General features: G+C 35.9%; 1 protein-coding gene across 5 annotated transcripts in view; it reads right to left on the bottom strand.

Moving 5' to 3' along the window:
- Window positions 1-21,330, bottom strand: part of NNT (nicotinamide nucleotide transhydrogenase) — a 113,565-nt gene that overhangs the window by 45,337 nt on the left and 46,898 nt on the right. For all 5 annotated transcript variants that reach the window (XM_037798855.1, XM_037798857.1, XM_037798854.1 and 2 more), the window contains 9 exons: window positions 19,373-19,506; window positions 18,963-19,154; window positions 18,259-18,412; window positions 13,986-14,147; window positions 9,729-9,839; window positions 8,734-8,879; window positions 7,212-7,407; window positions 4,929-5,162; window positions 3,629-3,789 (listed from right to left, as the gene is read on the bottom strand). In XM_037798855.1, the coding sequence (XP_037654783.1) occupies window positions 3,629-3,789; window positions 4,929-5,162; window positions 7,212-7,407; window positions 8,734-8,879; window positions 9,729-9,839; window positions 13,986-14,147; window positions 18,259-18,412; window positions 18,963-19,154; window positions 19,373-19,506 (1,490 nt within the window). The remainder of the gene's footprint in view (window positions 1-3,628; window positions 3,790-4,928; window positions 5,163-7,211; window positions 7,408-8,733; window positions 8,880-9,728; window positions 9,840-13,985; window positions 14,148-18,258; window positions 18,413-18,962; window positions 19,155-19,372; window positions 19,507-21,330) is intronic.

The raw sequence follows: 21,330 nt of genomic DNA, 5'->3' as shown, positions 1-21,330 counted from the left end.
TTATATACTGTGGACTTAACATCAACAAATATGTGAAAACAGTTTGTCTATCTATCTATCTATCTACGGGGATACATATTATGGGAGGAGTAGTTAAATTCAATGAATACATATGAAAAAAATTGTAGGGAACCCAAGATATGCAAAGATGTAATACATCTCCATGCCAACACATTTGATTCGCTGCATGATCCTTTTATTTTAAAATGCCTCTCAGCCAAAGCCATTCTTTACTCCTCTCCTTGGGGAAATATGCAAAGACAGGCAGTTCCACATAGGGCTGCCCCAATGGAAGGTTTTTATTTCAGTGTTATCAACTTCTATTCTCTCCAATCATTTTTTTTAATTCTCAGTAACCATTGTTCCAGTAATTCACTTGAGCAATCTGAGCACCTCTGAGAACAACTGTGAGAAATCTTTCTCTGCTTGCCAACTGTTGAGAATAGTTTTTAGTAAGTTAGGTTTTTCTGAATCTATGGACAATTAATAAATAAATGGACTAAAATTAAATTATCATTATCAAACAAAATCACATTGATAAGAAAATACACTTTTATATTTTGCTGTGCAGAAATGACCTTAAATCATATCTGGTAATCCTGATTACCATTATTAAGTGTGATGGCAGTGTTTACTATTTTCTGATACGTGAAGGAGCAGAGAAGGCATCAGGGCAAACTCTTATTCCCCCTTTGTATACCCCAGCTTTTTCTTGGTCAGCTATCCTGTGATGACCTTATTTTTCCTTCTTTCTTTCCAGAGGCTGTTCTACTGTGTGAGGTAGTGCATTCAATACAATGTGTGAATAAGTTCATAGGAAAAAAAAAGCAGAAAATGGAATATTATTTTAATTGTATAAGCTATTTATATTTCAAATGTATTGATGAAATTTCCAGTATTGTTACTGTCATGATTATCATTGGTGATAACATTTAATTTTTTAAGGCTATAACTATATGATATCACAGCTGTAGGGTTACTTAATCCTAGTAAGACATCCTAATAAGCCACATCCATTATTTAAATTGAATAAAGATGACCAAATCAGTTAGATTGTCCATAACAAGACAATTATGCTTTGCCATTCTTATTCTGATTATAATACTGTACTATTTCTTTCAGTTGACCAACCCTCAAAATAATTGTGAAACTTTCCATCTAACATCTTTTTTTATATCAGGTATGTGAGTATATGGTTTTAGAACAAATAAGAGTCTTGCTTGAATTTGGAAACGATTCTGTATTCAACCATGTCTATCACTTAATAGTTTTAGAGAGGATGACTTTGTCTCATGGAAGTTGCTAGTGTACCTACTGGGCTATGATTGATTATTTTGCTGTTCAGCTATTGAGGGATCATCCCCTGGGTCAAAAATGTGCACTTTGGGGCCTTATATCTCAACAAATTAAAAGTCAATTCTTGAAAAATAAATAAATAAATAAATAAAGTGAGCTATTCCAAACTCTTACACGTTTCAGGAATCCCTTCTATACACTAAAGGGAAGAAGCATAATTTCCCGTTAAAAAAAATTAGTGACAAAGAGCTCACTCCCTTGTGTAACAATTCATACCATTTTTAAAGAATTTGGGCTGTTCATTCATTAAACAAATATTCCCTGAGTGCTTTCTGTGTGCCAGGTCCCATGCTAAACACAGGGGTCACAATGATGAGCCGATCAGGCAATATCCCTAGAACTGTGATGGGGAATCTAATAAAGCAGCAGATTAGTCATAAAAAAGTATAAAATTCCAACGGGTATAAGAGCTACAACAAAAGCATTCATTTACTTTCTTATACACTTTCAAAGTCAACTTCCTTTATATTCACATAAGTTGAAACTCCTCAATATTAATCTACTCCCTTTTCTCTCCTAATCTTGTTGAAAGCACTAACAGAAGCAAAAGAATTACACATAACTCATCAAAAACTTCAGTAATGGCTGTTACTCTTCTTTATAGCTCAGGTACCATTACAGATACCATAGTATCAACTTTATTTAAAGGCACCATAAAAAAAGCATAATTTTTAAATGTCCAGCAGTCCTACTTACACATATACAAGAAAAACACATACAAGATTGTTCACAGTAACATTGTTTTTTTATGACCAGAAGAAAAAACAAGAAATAATCAAATGTCTGGATACGGGGACTGATTAAACAAACTATAGCACACCCATACTATTAACACTATGTAGCAGTTTAAAAAATAAATACAAAGAAGTATATCTATGCGCACTGGCATTTAAAAAAAAAAACCTAAGACATCAAGTAAAAACTGCAAATTGCAAAACAATTGATATATCACAATTCCATTTATGTAAAAGAAATTATTTTTCTATGTACACATACATGAATATAGATGCATTAAAAAAGGTCTGAAGGTTCATACCGATGGGTTAGCTGCAGTTACCTCCAGGAAAGGAAAAAGAACACTTGGGAGAAAACTTTTGCTTTTTATCTCATATATGCCTACTGTTTTCAAGTTTGTTATGAAGTGATTACACTCATGCATTAATTAAGCTAAAAGCAATTAAAATTAGCCCCCAAAAATATCTTCAAACATTGTAAGTATCTTTTAAATATAAAATCATCTCCTCTCAAAAATAACAACTCTAAGTTTCACATTTCTATGTTCTAGGTTTGATTTTGAGAAATTTTATCTCTTTATTAGATAAAAAAAAAAATCAAAACTATTTTTCTTTTATTTAAAAATAAAACAAAATAATAAGCCAGAATAAGATTAGATCATCAGTGGTCAGATAAAGATAGACTTTTTAAGTTATTTTTCAATGTTCTAAATTTTCAGTGCTAAAATCATGGCCTAACTCTTAAGATCACACAAAAATAAGTATCATTTTATAAATACTGTAAATCTGTGCTTCTGAATTACGCACCAGTAAGTGTCTGCTAAGCCATATGTCTAACTTTGTGCTAGGCACTGTAGATGATAAAGAAAACTTAAAAACATGAACCTTGTCAGCAGGTATACACTAGACTGGACAAACATGAAGCAATCACTGAATAACAGAGCTGTATATAACAGCATCATACACTGAGATAATAAAATACTAAAATGTAACAAATAGATAACAAAAGAATACTGTCTGGACCAACACACCAAAAGCAAGAGTTAGGGAAGAAGAGAGGGATCAAATCTACCACTAAAGGCTCTACTGAACTCTCTCACTGAACACAGAGGGTATATTAGCAGCATTTCATTTTATATAATTATTTTACCTGTTATCATATCTTCCAATGAAAGTGAGAGCTACTAATGGACAAGCACTATCTTATACTTAACTGTGTAAGCCCCAGACAGCACCGTCTTGCAGGGCTTGCCACACAGAAGGCACCTAATCAATGGAATTGAAACTCGTGGATTTTCAATTCTTATTTACCAACAGAATGATCCAGTAAAAAGACCCCAAAGCAGCAAAGGCATCACAGAGCAGGAACCATGTGACACAACTTTGAAAGGGACCAGATTCTAAAAAATAAACATGTGACATCATTTTAACACTTTTTTCCTATCAATGGCCTTGAAGAGATAAAATATGGTTAAAATGTAATCTCAACGAAATACTCTCAGTTCCTCACTACATATGTGCTTTCAATCTCTTCTTACCATGACAGCAGAGAGAGCTGACACAGACCCCAGACAGGTAATGCCTGTGGTAAAGCTTGGGTCCATCATGAATGGGATTATTCCGCCCACACTACCAGCCAGCAAGCCTGCATTGAGGAAATGCCTTCCAGGGAGCAGGAGAGGAGCGGATTTCAGAATACCTAGAACCAAGCACACAGTATTCAGAATCGAGGTGTTAGGAATCACTCCCCACAAACACCACACATTCTCAAATGTACGTCATTTAATCCTAAACTAACAAAACTTAGTATTAGAAAAACAGCATAGTATTTAAAATACCACTTTCTATTACTGGATACTGAAACATAAAAGCAAATTAAGAGTACTTACATGTAACCACATTAATGGAAATAGGAAAAGAATACTTCAACTTAACTGTTCTTTTCCCTACTTTGATCACGTAACAATTTCTTTATCCTTTGTCACAGAATCTTAAAAAGTGATTTTTTCCTCATATGACTCACCCAGAAATTGTTACATGTGGTTTTATTTGCTTAAAACTTCAATACAGAGTCCTAGCACATTAGCATTTCTGGTTATATCTAATGAGCCCAAAGTAGGAGAACCCTGTTTATTCATTGTTTCTAAAGACAAAACATGAAGTAAGAGTGTTTTGGGCTTGTGTTTTTTTAGTGACTTTTAACTTCATGGATGTTCCCCCACCTAATTTTAATGACTTATTTGCTGAAAGCCAAGACCAGATTTTTAAATCATGAACTAGTTTCTCTAATTACTCACTTTTCCATGAAAACCCTGAAAATTGCCTATGTGGATTTTTAACTCCAGTTCCATTTTCATGATTGACTTTAGCAATAGTGAAAGTTGCCATGATAGAGCACTAAAATGTATACTTGTTTTCAAAATAAGCACTGTTTACTAATCACACAAACTTATTCAATAAGCTGCTCTGTATTCTGGAAAATGTATAAAGTTCATTTTCGCAAACTCTACACAGGTGTTGCTAACCAAGGACTATGACAGTATTATTTTGCTGAAATGTATTATCAAACATCAATTAGTCGCTGTAGGCAAATTTCTGGACACTAGTTTCTTCCACTAGCTGTCTGCAGAAGAAACAGTTTCAAAGCTTAATGAGATTTTTAAGGGTCAATAAATGGAAGTCATATCAATGAGGAAAAAAACCTTTATATATTTGAGTGTTATGCAAATACTCTTCACTGAACAGGTTCTATTATAAAGTTATCCTCTGTAATTGAAATGGATTCCCAAACACCCTAAACAATAGCTATTTACCTCTACGTTTTGTTGAATCACTTACCCTGCAATTTTCCATAGGCAACAAGAGACCCACTAAAGGTAACACCACCGATGTAAGTACCGAGATAAGCCACGATCTTGGTGAGATTTGCTGCTGCATCCATAGCAAAATGTGGATATTCTACAATGTACTCAGCTATGCAAGTAAGCACAGCTGCCAAACCCACCAAACTATGGAAAGCAGCAACTAACTGAGGTAAATCAGAAATCTGGATGCGCTTGGCAATTGTCAAGCCTGTTGGGAAATGAAGGTCAAAGACAAATTGAAACTTGCAAGTCTTTGAGAAATAACCACAATAAAGATCACACTTAAGGATTTCCATCACTGCCGCCAATAAATATTTAACTGCTTCCTAGCATGGACTAAATATCCTCTGCAGGGGCTCTAAAGAAGGTAAGGAAATTGAGGATATATATAGATAAGACTATATATACATGACCTTTCAAAATAACAGGTTTTCTCAACACACCTAACCACAGCCAAATTCCAAAGAATCCAAATGCATCCAATCAATGCATGCCTCTTACCCCTTCCTCTCTAAACCTCCAAACACTTTGCCTAGGCTAGCTCTTCAGATTACTTAAAGCTCCAGTTAAAGCCACTTAAGTTCCCCCTACTGCAGGAACAACCCAGCCCCTCCTCTTTTTCCTGATCAAACAAGAAACAGCTGGAATATGAAGAAGACCTAGGTTTTAAGCTGGGTGGGTGGGAGCCAAGTCCATTGGTAAAGAAATGCAAACATCTGGGTAGGAAAGGCTCAAATTAGGAGACTCTGAAAGGAGTTGCATGATTACAGGTAGGTGACAGAGAGTGGGACTCAGTATATTTGCTGGGATTGGGTCTCATGGTTCTCCTACCACGAACCTGGGGCACAAGCCTTTTCCTTTAAGTGTTTTTCTAAAGGCTAGCAAGAAAGGACTCAAAGGCTATCCTGGGCGGGTATAAAAGGAGGCCTAAGACCAAGAGTGTGATGGTAAATGTTTAAAAACTAGCTCCCTGGGTGGGGATGGGGGTGGGAGTAGTTGTATATAAATTAATACATGAGTTTTAACTGAAATAAGGTGTGTAGCACACAGTTTGCAAATAAAAAAATACATAATACTCTTCATTGTAAATTCCATATAGCCAACTGATTTTCACAGAATGCTTTTGTTCATTTTTGCCAAACTCTTGTATCCATAGCCAACCTATATTTGCACCTGATGAATGAGTACAGTTTTGACAGGAACATTAGTTGGTATTTTTGTTTACATTAACAAGTAAGACAAAGTGAAACGGCAAAGATGTATGTAAGAACTTCACCCATTTGTCAATGATTCAAGAGACTTTCTGCTGAACCTGAAAATAGTTTTCAAATTCTGCAAGAATACTAGCTGATTTTTTTGTTATTCACAGTGTACCATCTACAGACACAACACACATTTAAATTTAAGTTGCATCATTAACACTTTCTCCATCACTTTCTTAGGTCTAAATACTCTTTTATCTTGGCCAACTTCAAGCTACCAACATGACGTCACTGAATGTGGAGTTGAGATGTGCAGTAGTCCACAATTACATAGTATTTCTCCCATACAGATACAATAGTAGTAATTAACCTCAAAGAGCATAGGAAAAAACCTAGCAAATTAATTTGAAATGAGTTTTTAGTGTTATCTTTGTTTTTAATATAATTTATTTGATTTTACATTTATATAATTTAATTTTTATAACGGCTATGTTTAACAACCAGCTTGCAAAATTCCTGAAAATTTAACAATCATCCCCAGCACATCAATGAATAAGATTAAAACAATAGTTATTCTGCTGGCACCTGTGTTTTTTAAGTTTTGGACAGGTCTATGAAGCAGAATCTTTATGCCTAGCAAAACAAAAGATGAGCCTATATACAGCATATACATGAGTATTCCAATCCCCCATTCTATAATCAGCAAACTGGACAGAGCAGTAAAGGAAAAAAAAAGAACCAAGCACAGGGTTTTTGCCCACTCTTTTGACTAAGTTGATACACTTACTCAGTATTTTAAAATGTTTGTAATTGAAAGAGAATTACACCAACCATGACGAATTATTGCTAAAATAATATTCACTGGAGCAACTTCCATTAAGGCAATTTAATTCCCAAATCAATATGGGCCTCGAACAGAAATATATATTCAGAAATTGAAGTTCTATTAAAAGGTCTTATTCCTAACAAAGTACTCTTAAATCTCTGAGCCTAATTGCCTTCAATTGCTCTAAGGGCAAGGGGTCAAATGAAGGCAGAACCTCACTTGTGCTTACCAATCGTGCCACCCAAAGCCATTGCTCCAGACATTTGAGCTAACAATTCTGGGCTGGGTTTTAGACCTCCAAGGGTAGCTGCCAGGCCTCCAGCAACCCCAATCATGCCCAACGCATTGCCAAGACGGGCTGTTCCCTGGGTGGAGAGGCCGGCCAGCGCACCAACGCAACACAAACCTGAGGCCAGGTACATGATCTTTTCAAAGGAAAGGGGAGAGAGAGAGAAATTATCAAAAGCTTGAATCGATTAACATTTCTTGAGGAAACATGATTCTCTAAGGACAATTTTAAATTCACACCATGGAGAGGCCAATCTGAAATCTTTCCTATACATTATTTCATACACATTAGGAATATTAACATACTGAATACTTGAAATTGTTCTTGCGATGCTCCCAATTCATAAACCAGCTTCTTCTGCTTTTGATGTCATGCATGAATGCATATAAGTGTCTAAATTTAAATGGAGCCATTATGTACATATGAACAGATAGACTTAAAGAGCCAACTTTCAGAAAGGATATGAAAATTAAGACCTGGCCAAAAGCTGTAACGGAGCCAACCTCTGATGTCGTAAGTACCAGGACTATGCCACGTACTTTACTTATGTTGTAAATCAGTATCACAAGAACAATAGGAGGAAAGAATCATCATCCTCATTTTATAAAGATGAAGATGAAGCTTAAAGAGATTATGAAATTTTTCTAAAGATAAATGATTAGTAAATGGCAAATCTCAGATTCAAACATAGGTCTGGCTGACTCACCACTCCAACTCTTCTCAAAAAAAATTTTATTCATTCAACAAATGAACACATGTTGGGAACACAGCAGAGAAAACAAGACATGATTTCTGCTGTCATGAAGGTTACAATCTAGTGACAGTCATTGAACAAAAATGGATACTGAGTTGAAGCTCTATTATAATTGTATTTAGACTTGGTAGTTTCAAAAAAAATGGATACTGAGTTGAAGCTCTATTATAATTGTATTTAGACTTGGTAGTTTCAAAGCTTAACTTGATTACTTCTGCTTTTCTGTATAGCATTAACTTTTAAACCATCTTTTTAAAAAATTAATTGGTATAAAAGGAACTCTCCACCAATAGTTGTGGAAACAGGGAACAAGAAACGAGGCACTACATTTATAGAGGAAGAAAATGAATAGGAAAAGGACTAAGAGTATTTAATAACAAAATATTTCCAATTTTTTTAACTGATTATTTCATTATATCCCTATAATAATCCAGCCAGGTACATAAAGAGGATACTATAACCTTCTCAACTATTTTTACATATGGAAAAACGTAGGGACAAATAGATAAACCCATGTTAGCACATTCAGTTTGTAGACAAAGCCATCTCTAGAATCCAGGGTCCTGATGCTTGGATCAGAACTGTAGTTGACCGAAATGTTTTTATGGCTATTGTTGTATTTGCTTGAATTTTGATAAATATAATCTCAAGTCTAATTAGGAAGAAAACACAGTAGTAAAAATAAAAACTTTCAAAAGAGGTTCTTACTTGTTCAATGTTATAACCACTATAAAGGGCAGCTAAATATCCTCCAACAAAGGTGCCAGCAGGGAGCAGATACAGGTAATTGTATTCTGGGGGATCAGTAGGACGCTTGAACATGTCCAGCATTCTCTGAGTCACTAGAAAGCCACCTAATCAAAGTAAAGGAAATATAAAACAGAGGTATCTCACTGAGAAACATGATTATATTTAAAAGTGCTACAATTTTTCTATTTTAAGCACATCTTTATCATGTAGGGCTAAATATAATTTTAAGTAACATTTCAGAACCTTAAAATTATAGGTGATTCTATTACTCAAGCCAGATCTATTGGAAGGGGGAAAAAAACCTCAGATATCTTCAGAAAGAAAACTTGCTATGAGAGTGCAGAGCCGACTATTTCTGCATGACTAAAAGTAAACAGCCACTCAGCTTAGGAATGCAAAAGATCAAATGACATTAACTTTCTTTTAGTATGTTATTCTGTTTGTTAAATTTTATAATAATTGATAAAAGAAAAAAAAATACCATATCAACAGACGTCAGGTTTCTTGGACACATTAAACCATTTTTAACAAGGTAGCATCAAATAAGTTTCATACAAAAATGATGTGCTAGGCTTTTCATATAGGAACAAACACTGGCTAGGGGATAAGGCAAGAGGCTAAAATTTTATCTGAAATTATACTTATTTATAGATGTTACAGTGATAGCTCCAATTCAACTTAATTCAAACTATGCATTCAATAAATTTCTAGTTAACCTGATGCAAGACATCATTTTGTTTGTTTTGGGGCATTGGAGGGGGGTGTTCTATTATCAAGAGTTTTTAAAAACTACAGGTGGACAAAATAGTTTGCCTTCACAAAAAGCATTATGGTCTGAGTGAAATATTTTTAAAAGGCACAATTAAATTCTTGAAATCAGAATGTCCTATTTTATACTGCTGTATCCCCATTAGGTAGATGGGGCACTCCAGATTTGTTTATTGTTGTCATACCTGCAATGTTGACTGAAGATATGAATGCAGCAAGAGCAGCAAGGCCCTGAGAAGTTGTGGAAGGATAGAAATGTCCTCCCATCAGTACCAACCCACCAACTGCAGTCAACCCTAGGAAGAGAGCATCAATATGGTGAATGACTACAGTGATGCTACCATATCAAATGTCATAGCAGAAGGACTTCATGTACATAGATTCATACAAAGGGAAGGTTCTCAATACCAAAAGGCAAGGCAGCCAAAACTGATCAACAACCTAAATATGAGAGCCAAAACTATAAAACTCTTAGAAGAAAACAGGGAAACATCTTCAGGAACTTCTGGGCAATGGATTCTTAGATTTTACTAAGAATCCATTGCCTAACAGAAGTTCCAAAAGTACAAGCAACAAAAGAAAAAACAGATAAACTGGACTTCATCAAAATTAAAACTTTTTGTACATGAAAGGCCACTATCAAGAAAGTGAAGACAACCAATATAATGGGAGAAAATATTTCGAAACTATGTATCTGATAAGAATTTAATGCCCAGACTATATAAAGAACTCCTACAACTTAACAACAAAAAGACAAAAGAATAAGATCCTGCAACCTCATTAGGGGGCATATACTTGGAGGATCTGAGAGGAGGGATATGAATAGACATTTGCACACTGGTGTTTATGGAGACACTATGCAAGATTGGCAATGAGTAGAGGTGGCCTAAGGTTAAGGAACAGAATGGTGAACTGTTGTGTGTACATACTATGGAATACTGAGCAACTGCGAGAAGTAGTGAAGCTATGAGACACACAACAGGTGAATGGATCCTGTAGACAGCATTTTGAGTGAACTATGCCAGAAACAAAGGCAAACACTATAATGTCTCACCTATATGGACTAACTACAATGTATAAATTCGGAATTGAATCTTAGAGCATAGCTTATCAGGGGAACAGTTATTATAACGGTCCCTAGATTGTAAGCTCTTACAGCAGTCACATCTATTCCTAAACGGTAATGGCTATCTCCAGATTCTGAGATGCTGATCTCTTTGTGTATAACCTGATCGATCCCTGGAACTTAGGGTATCTGTGTGACATCTGAAACTCAGAGCCAGAACTCGGCAGATATGAATGTCAGTATTAGCGCATACAGCAACTGTTAAAAAAGCTGAAAAAGAGTCCAGACTTCAATTAGAGATATGAATGAAGTAGATCTGGTTAGGACTAGGGCAAATCGGGTCAAAGGGTAAAGGACAATACTGACAGTATTTTGAGACTTCAACTTCCATGTGACACCAAGGGAAGGGATGTTTAGTTGGTGCAGGATCTATATTTCCTAAACAATTTAACTCGTACAGTTTGTTCAAATGCCGTAATTACATGCAACTTTGGGAAGTGAGACTCAGTAGGTTAGTATAGGTTAGCGTGAAATAGCAACACATTCCAAAGTAATTTGAGCAGAGAATAAAAATATATATATGCAGGGCCCCTCTGAGGAGCTGGGGGAAATGCGGAGGTGTTGGGCTTCCTCACCTGGAATCTGTTGTTCTCACAAACACTGAGGACTGGCAGTTTTCTGTGCGGAGCTCTCTTATCTTGGGACTTGCCCTTATGAAGCTCATTACTGCAAAGGAGAGGCTAAACCTGCTTGTAGTTGTGCCTGAGAATCTCCCCGAGTGCCACTTCGTTGCTCAGATGTGGCCCTTTCTCTAGTTAAGCCAACTCGGCAGGTGAACTCACTGCCCCCCGCCCCCACATGGGATCTGACTCCCAGGGGTATAAATCTCTTGGCAACACAGGACATGACTCCTGAGGATGAATATGGACCTGACATCGTGGGATTGAGAACATCTTCTTGACCAAAAGGGGGATGTGAAATGAAACAAAGTTTCAGCAACTGAGAGGTTACAAATGGAGTCATGAGGTCATTCTGGTGGGCATTCTTACACACTATGTAGATAACCCTTTTTAGGTTTTAATGCATTGAATAGCTAGAAGTAAATACCTGAAACTATCAAACTGCAACCCAGTAGCTTTGACTCTTGAAGATGATTGTATGGCAATGTACTTACAAGGGGTGACTGTGTGATTGTGAAAGCCTTGTGGATCACACTCCTTAACCACTGTATGGATGGATGAGTAGAAAAATGGGGACAAAAACTGGTGAAAAATAGGGTGGGAAGGGGGAATGGTTTGGGTATTCTTTTTTACTTTTATTTTTTATTCTTATTCTTGCTTTTTCTGGTATAAGGAAAATGTTCAAAAAATAGATTGGGATAATGAAAGCACAACTATATGATGGTACTGTTAACAGTTGATTGTACATCATGGATGACTGTCTCAATAAAACTGAATTTAAAAAAAAAATGGCTAAAGAACTTGAACAGACATGTCTCCAAGGAAGATATACTAATAACTAATAAACGTGTGCAAAGATATTCAACATCTTTAGCCATTAGGGAATTGCAAATCAAAACCACAATGAGATACCATCTCATACCCACTAGACTAGCCATTATTAAAATCAAATTTAGGAAAAAAACAGAAAATAACAAGTTCTGATGAAGATGAAGAGAAATGGAATCTTAGTATATTGTTGGTGGGAATGTAAAATGGTGCAGCACTGTGGAAACTGCTTGGTGGTTCCTCAAAAAGCTAAACATAGAACCACCATATGAAAACAGTGCAGCCACTGTGGAAAACAGTTTGGTGGTTCCTTAAAATGGTAAACATAAAATCAACACATGACCCTGCAATCCCACTTATAAGTACATAATTGAAAGCAGGGATTCTAACAGATACTTGTACACCAATATTCATAAGCAATGTTATTAGCAATAGGCAACAGATGGAAACAATCCAAGTGCCCTATAACAGATGAGTAAATAAGCAAAATGTGGTATATACATACAATGGAATATTATTCAGCCTTAAAAACAAATGAAGTTCTAATACATGCAACAACATGGATGAACTCTGAAGACATCATGTTGAGTAAAATAAGTCAAACACAAAGGGACAGAGATTGTATGATTACACTTACATGGAATAGCTAAGATACGCAAATTCATAGAAAGAGAAAGTACATAGAAAGAGAAAATTCATAGAAAGAGAAAGCTACCAGGGAGAAGGAGAAGTTAATAAACAATGGGTGCAAAGTTGCTATTTGAGGTCTGGGACAGTTCTGGTAATGGATAGTGGTGAGGGTAGCCCCACATGGTGAATGTGATTAATTCCACAGCATGACTGCATGGGAATGGTATACTTGGGCATGGTTGAGATGGGAAAGTTTGCTGTATATATGTTTACACAATTAAATAAAAAGGGGGGGGGACAAAGGAAGCTCTCTTGAATCTTCATTAAAATGATATAAACAAATTTCAGGAGCTAACAAAGCCTTTTCCCTTCTGCATAAGAATTTAACCTCTCTTTAACTCTCCAACTCTGTTTCCCTGGAAAATGATAAAGATATAAATCGATTATGTTACTAGACAACATTGCTTACAGTAAAAATCTGGATGACAGATTGCATGTGAACTGGAAGGAACCATTCATGAATTATAAATATCTGATGCCATAGCTTTGGACTTTCCTGAATACAGCGACTCTTGAAACTGGATGTGTTCACTGCAGAGACCTTGGAAGCTATGCCTGTGAAAATGTTGTAAGAGATGACTCCTGGGGCCATGCAGCTTCCAAGACAGAGCAGCTTCCATGTCTCTCCATCGTGGGTCTTATTGCCTCAAACCCCCTGCCATACAGAATAGCTCTCAGGTGGTTGCATGCACTGCTGCATAAACTGCTGGGAAGACTGACACCAAAGAGAAATGCCTGATGGTGCCCCACTTCCAAGTTGTGCTTCCTGTCCCATAATTTTCAGGGTGAATCTCATGTCAAGCATGGCCCACTGTAGCCTTGCAATCTAAGAAATGTCCTAGAGGACACTGCAACTATGATTCTGTGAAACACTGGTTTTCAAAAAATTTATCAGTAGAATCCTTTACTTAAAGGAAATCATAACTGAATGAAATAACAGCGAATCTGCAATGTTAAAAATGGAAGCAGCCCAAAAGGCCTGTCACACTCCCACAGCCTCTTCCCCTTAACAATCCCATGCCCCATACCCTCTGGGCGCCCCTGAGTCACCACCACCAGAACACCAGACTCCAAGTGATACAATTTGAAAACACAAGACTTTATAAGCCCTCACTGAAAGCACTCCTTGAGTTGAACAAGCCTTTGAAAACCTAAGATGAAGAAAAACTAGAACAAACCTGAGATTGCATTAGTCACAGACATCAGTGGTGAGTGGAGAGCTGGGGTCACTCCCCAAACGGTATGGTAACCCACAATGCCGGCCAAGCCAAACGTGGTCACCATCTGAGAAAAGGCTGAATTGGGAGACACGAGGCCCAATCCCAGCATACTAGTGAGACCTAGAGAGAGAAAGAGTGTGAGCTGACATCCAATTATCTCAGAAAGATCAAAAGCATACACATACACCCACACACAAACATGTGGAACAGTCAATGCTTTCAAATTCTAATCCTTAGCCAATAATAATGAGCAGATATTTAAAGACATTTCATGATTAGAAAGCAAAGGAGGGGTATCAGAGTATTGGGTATTTTGGACAAAACCTAACTTCCTTACCACTACCACCCTCCAAAACTGTAAAGATCTGGTAGTATTTATGAGTCACTTTAATAACAATTTGCGAATTTTCCTCTGTGTAGCATGTCTTCTTCCTTGTTTTAACTTTCACTGACAATACCACATGTGTTTATACAAGTGTATTTACTCCAGAATTGTAGGCCTATAGAGGATCTACCAAAGCATTTTCTACTTGGGCAAGATACAACCTTTATAAGACAGGAGTTTTATGAAGCCAATTTTATGTCACTCTCAGATTTGGCTGAGGAAGAGAAAGAGTAGGAAGGATTTCATTCACTCCAGCACCTCCCCAAAACATATGGCTTCCACCCACCCGGGACAGAAGTTTTGCAATTGCTTCTGAATCTGGACTGGACTGCTGGCAAGGGCAGTCAGCTCCAGCCTCAACACCAAGTTAGCAAATGAGATTTTACGAAGAAGAGGGAAAAAATACAAATTAAATTAAGAATGTGCAGAATACAAACAGTCAGTTCTGAACATACATCTTTAATTATTGCCTTCCTTAATGGCAAACATGTGGACAGCTGTTCTGCAACAGAAGAAAGGGTTACCTAGTGGTCAGCAAAAAACATGATAGCCGGTGACCAGAGAGCTGGGACTTAACTTTCCCGTTAAGGTACCTTTCCTCCTTGGTATGAACTATCACTTTATAAGTGGCAGAGCTAGGGCATCTCAGAACTGACACTAGTTTTGCTTTAAAACATTCAATAAGCCTGCAGTTTTAATTTAGATTTCCCATCCATATACAATATTTCCAGGGTTTCAATGCATGATGTATTAACCATCTGGAGGGAGAGCTACAAAGAATATTGTTTTGTCTTCCAGTTCAATATTATAGCAACAGTGTAGGGCTGTGGTTAAGAATACATTTTCTTAAGTCAGACCACCTGATTCAAATCCTGGATCTGCAGCTTGCTAACTGTATGATCTCAGGTAAGCTACTTAACCTCTCCATGCTTCAGTGTTCTCATGCATAAAATTATCACACCTCTTGATCCTCATCTGTAAAAGGAAAATAATAATATACCTGGTTTATTGAGTTCTTGTAAGGAATAAATGAGCTGATGTATGTGAAGTACCTGGCACAGTGCCTACCAATAAATGTTAGCTATTATTATCACCACATTAGTCAAGAATAACTACATTATCATAATCTGCAGTCCACTGTGTTGGGCCTGTAGGATAGAAATCTCACATCTGAACGTTTTCTTATCAACTATTTAATAATCCAATGTCTTTTCTATAATACATTTAACAATGTCAAATGTGCTATTTCTATAGTCAGTATAATAGAGGAAAAGAAGAAAAAGCAAAAGAGAGAAAAAAGCAAATCACATTCTTTGAAGAATGCTATTCAAACAGATTCCTAACACATATACAAGAAAAAAAAAACTTGTTTTTAATATAAAGGAGGAAGTTCAAGGTAAAGAAAAACAAATATAAGGCCATCCTTTTACTCACTGGAATATGCAACTGTCAAATGTATTATAATGCAATAAACCATGACTCAACCAATATGAGAGAAACCCAGAAAAATAAGTTATCATATATGCCTTGCTCTATTTTGTTAGGAAGTTCAAAGAAACAGAAATTTGCAATATTAATGAAAATATTCCTCCCATACAATACAATATCTAGCTCTTTTTTTCTTTTTCTTTTTTAACAAGTGCAAATAGGGACACTGTCCCGTCTATTCACAACATTCACAACTGGAGGCTTTTTCAGTCCTTTTGCTAAGACTTGCACTTTATTCAAGGAGAGTTACATATTTAGTTTTAAAACATCTGGGCTCACATGGGAATTTGGAGAAAGCTGAGGCTACAAGAATTCTGTGTGCCTCATGCTGCTGCTTAATTCTTTATAGTATTTTGTTTTGTTTTGTTTTGGCTTTAATCAGATCTAAACATGTTTTAATTAATTCTATGGGAGAGAAACCAAATCAAATATCCATATTTCAGACTCCAACAATTCATAGCCAGAATGAATATTTATCACTATTTTATAATAACATTTTAGTCTCTTCATAAAGATGAATAAAAAAAAATTTTCTGTTAAATTGTAAAAAGAGAGGTAGAAATTAAAATATTGAAATTTTTACTAGAATAGTGTGCCAGTTTGATGTATTATATGTCCCCCAAAACGCCATTATCTTTGATGCAATCTTGTGTGGGCAGATATATTAGTGTTGATTAGATTTTGGAATCCTTTGGGTGTTTCCATGGAATGTGATTCAATCAACTGTGGACAAGACCTTTGGTTGGATAATTTCCATGGAGGTGTTGCCCCACCCATTCTGGGTGGAGCACTATATAAGCTCAGACAGAAGGAGCGAGCTTGCTACAGCCCAGAGGGACACTTTAAAGAATGCACAGAAGCTGAGAGAGTAGCTGCAGATGAGAGGCAGTTTGAAGACGGCTGTTGAAAGCAAACTCTTGCTCCGGAGAAGCTAAGAGAGGAAAAACACCCCAACAGCAACTAACAGTGACATTTCTGAGGAACTGCAGCCTAGACAGGAACGTCCTGGGAGAAAGCCGTTTTGAAACCAGAACTTTGGAGCAGACGCCAGCCAGGTGCCTTCCCAGCTAACAGAGATTTTCCAGATACCACTGGCCATCCTCCAGTGAAGGTACCCTTTGTTGATGGACACTTTATGGCCTTAAGACTGTAACTGTGCAATCAAATAAACCCCAATTTATAAAAGCCAATCCATTTCTGGTGATTTGCATTCTGGCAGCATTAGCAAACTAGAACAAATAGTAAAAATAGAATGTTAGTCAAACATTCAAATGGTATATACTCGTTTTTTAGTGTTTATTCTTCAAGGCAAACATTTGATTCCCCAGTGTTACTGAACTATGCAATAATTACAACTGATGCTTTACACACCACAAAAAAACCATAGCCACATTGAAATGCATATATACCAGAAAATTCTGGTGTATATCACTCAATATATTTGATGCAGATAAAATAATAATGACTTTTTAACATTCCTAACATTATTATTATGTGAGAAACAAGGTTAAGATCTAAATCAATGGTTTTCAAATGGCAGAGCCCAAGGATTCCAAGGTGGATGGAGTGGGGCTGGGGGCAGGACTGCAGCCCTAACCGCTTCCATTTCAGAGCAGCTCTGTCCTTCTTTTTCATGCACTGTGCTTTTGTGTAAGACTTTGCTTAAAAAACACAAAATTTAAGTCTACTGTTTAAAATAGTCTGAAAGAATAGCAACAACAGTTTAAATGAACAGAAAAATAGGAAATCAAGTTATCACAATCTATCTTTTCACATTTTATCTATCACCTCTCTTGCCATATTATATCCTGATAACCTGTAGTTTCTCTTCTCCATCCCTGTTCCAAGAGCTTCATAGAGGTTTAACTTAGAAACAAAAGTTGGTCTAAGCAGAGGAGGAAGTGCTATTAAAAACCAGGAAAAAGCCATATTGGTAGATGTCTCTGAAGAGCTAAAACCATATATGCAACACTTGTAAGATAAAAGGAATTTCAATAATAAAGATTTTCCTGAAGCTTTGTCAAAAAAATTAACAAAACAAACAAAAAATAATAATAATGACTATTTTTTAAATGTCTTCTATCAAAGGAAAGTATTAATACCCTGAAATTTGTTTCATGTACATTTATCCCAGCTTTTAGTACCGTGTCTGTCTCTTGGGGTAAGTTATCAGTATAGTCTCCAATTCCACAGAAGTGGAGCTAGTAGCATGTTTATGCAAAATCGATCCTGTCAGGCCAAATCACTAAGGAAATCCAAAAAAGGGGAATAGCATTTCATTTGCTAATTTTGACAATTATCACACAATTTTAAAAATTCAAATAATCAGGAGTAAATCCTAATAAACGGGATCCATACCTGCTGTGTATGCAGAAGCTGTTGTCATTGTTTTCCTGTAGGGTGTAATAGTAGCAGCTTTTTCAGCTTCCAGCTCAGCCACTGTCTTCTGTTTTACAGGGGCACCTTGAGGAATATTTTTCGGTGTAGGAGCTGGGAAAATCACTTCACCATCCTAACAGAGATTAGAAAACAGCATTTTCTAAAAGTCAATCCAGAATTTCAGAAACACTTATAAATCACTATACCCGCTGCTGAAAAGTGATCATTTAAAAATTTTATATAAATATATAAATTTATATAATTCCACATTCATCATTTTATATATTTATTGTATGCATATATAAATATGTGTTATACAGCTGTACATAGATACATAATTTTTATGTGTATAGAACATATATGGAAGAATACAGATCAAACCCTTACAAGTGGGAAAGGTGGTGCATCTTTTAATTTTTAATTTATTCAATTCTGTTTTTGTTTATTTTGTTTTGTTCTATTTTTCAAAAAGCAGCACTTATTCTGAATTAGTTGCACAGGTACATAAATCTTTCTAATACTTTTCTTTATACTTTTTTCTCTTTTATAAACAATTTTATGGCATAAACCATCAATGCTTAATTAGAATATATCTCAATTCCAAAAGAGAATTTTGCTATGAACAAAAATCCTGAAATAAATTTACAGTGAAAACATAGGAAGGAACAGAGCTTATTACTTACCTTCATCACCACAGTTCCTCTAATGACATGTCCCATTGTACCGAAGTCAAAGTCATCTTTCACTTCAAAATAGAAATGATCTTTGTCAGGGCTGATGGCCTTGAGGAGTTTGGTGATGTTGTTGGAATACAGAGTGCTGGCCTGGGTGGCCATTCGGCTGGGAAGGTCTGTGTAGCCTATGTGAGTAATTCCCTAAAGGAACAAAAATATAGTCAGAAAGGCCTATTCACTTATTAATAAAGATTTGAAATTACACATCTTGATACGTACACACACACAAAATAAATACATACTTATTTTGAATAAATACATGTTTCAAAAGGAATTTTAATTGTGTTTTAAAAGCCCCAGGACCCAGTTTCTCCAAATATTTAAACTGTTTCACAGATAGAAGAAGCTTTCTGGCATACCTTATGAACATAAAGTTCGCCTGGCTTAGTGGTTTCAAAGTTTCCGCCAGCCTCAGCAGCTAAATCCACAACAACTGAACCTTCCTTCATTGACTCAATCATTTGTTTACTAAATAAAACTGGAGCTTTTTTACCTAATAAAATCAAAGAACACAGTACAAATTATTTTATAATTTTTAAAACCCCTATATTCTTCCAATTATTACAGTAGTCTCTGGGTATTCAGGAATTTAACCTCTAAATTTTAACAATTTCTGAGAGACCCCTAAAATCTACAATGTAAATGAGATTGCCCATTTTCCTAAGGGATGAATTTGACAAGTACAATCTCCATAGCTGGTATTCAGGAGGCAGCCACTTAGCTGGCGAGCAAGCCTCACTACCTGCTCAGCCTGGGAATCTCAGTCAGCACTGCTCTTTCCAAACGGTCACATATCCAATACCACTCATGAAGAAGAAAGCATTTTGCTTCCTTGTTTAAAAAAAAAAAAAGAAAAAAAGAAAAAAGTACATAAGATATTAAAGAAGCAATGTTATTCCACTTTGACAATTCATAAAGGTCACAAATGTCAAGGGTATGTATATTCAAAAGTAATTTATGAATTACAAAACACAGTATTTCCAATCATCTTGACAAAAGTCACCAAATTTTCCAACATTTTATATTAATCTGCCTTAATTTAACACAAGATGACTTCAAGTAGAGATAGCAAAGTGCCATACAGTTTTTTTTCCCCACTCAACAACTATTTATTCTTTACATCTGGTAAGCCAGGCTTTATGCCTGGTATGGAGGATAGAGTGACAAAGTCCCTGTTCCTGTGGTGCACATTCTCTTCAAGAGATGATTCACATTTTAATTTCACACATTTTAAGAAGTTCTCCAATTCTTACATATGATAAAGCCCCAAACACCAGGATTTTTTTAAGCTAAAATACATCAATGTGTTAAATAAGGGTTCACACTGTCAGTACATTACTGTGCTCAAATTCCATAAAACCATTCAAATACCTAAATCAAAAGAAAACAAACTGAATAGTATAAAAATAGGGAAATATTAGCCTCATTATCTTCTTTTGAGTTTTCAACTCTGTGTTTATAAAACTTCAGTAAAAACTTTGCCAATGTTATAAATGGAAATCAATGAAAAATTGAATTTGCATTGTACGAATCCACTTGACTGGAATACATATGATCCATGAAAAAAATAAATAAATAACCTATGTGTAACACATATGGAAAAAAAAAGTTATAAAGGCAAATTGGATGTTTATATAGTACTTACTTCTTTCTTGCTAAAAACTATACTTCCAGGATAGAGTCCAAATCCTAAGCCTCCTATTACTAAAGGCCCTCCTCCATGGGATGGAGTGCTCTTTCTAATATTTCCTCTTTCTACTGCCCCACTGTACACTCTGCCTCAGCAGTGCTAGGCTAGCTCCCACATGATTTGTTAGATGATCTCTGGGTCTCTCTTCTGGGTCTCCACCAAAGAGCAAGCATCAAGAGACATTTTTCCCAAAGACAACATACCAAGTTCTGGTAGCTTCACCACTTTTCAAAATTCTCTGTAAGTATTCCTCTCCTCAACCCTGTCCACTGTTATGCAACAAAGGCACCTTGAATACTTAACTAAACTTTACTCAGGCATGAGAATTTTGGATGCAAACCATGTACAACTGAGATCTCTGTATATACTGTGTGTGTGTGTGTGTGTGTGTACTAAATAAAGTGTATAATTTATAGTAAATTCTAAATGGTACTGTATTTAACCACACTAAGGTATCTTTAAGTGGTAAAACTAAGAATATTTTTGTTTTGGTGTTTTTTCTTTTCTCTCAAATTTTCTAGGCTTGTTTTAATTTTATAATTAAATAATTTTAACAAGGACTATAGGGAATACAATGATGAATATAACAGTGCAACTGTCTTCAAGCACTCATGTTGATCAATTTTT

The sequence above is a fragment of the Choloepus didactylus genome, chromosome 11 (assembly GCF_015220235.1).
Source record: "Choloepus didactylus isolate mChoDid1 chromosome 11, mChoDid1.pri, whole genome shotgun sequence".
Taxonomy (NCBI): Eukaryota; Metazoa; Chordata; class Mammalia; order Pilosa; family Megalonychidae; genus Choloepus; species Choloepus didactylus.
This window is presented reverse-complemented; position numbering and strand designations above follow the sequence as displayed.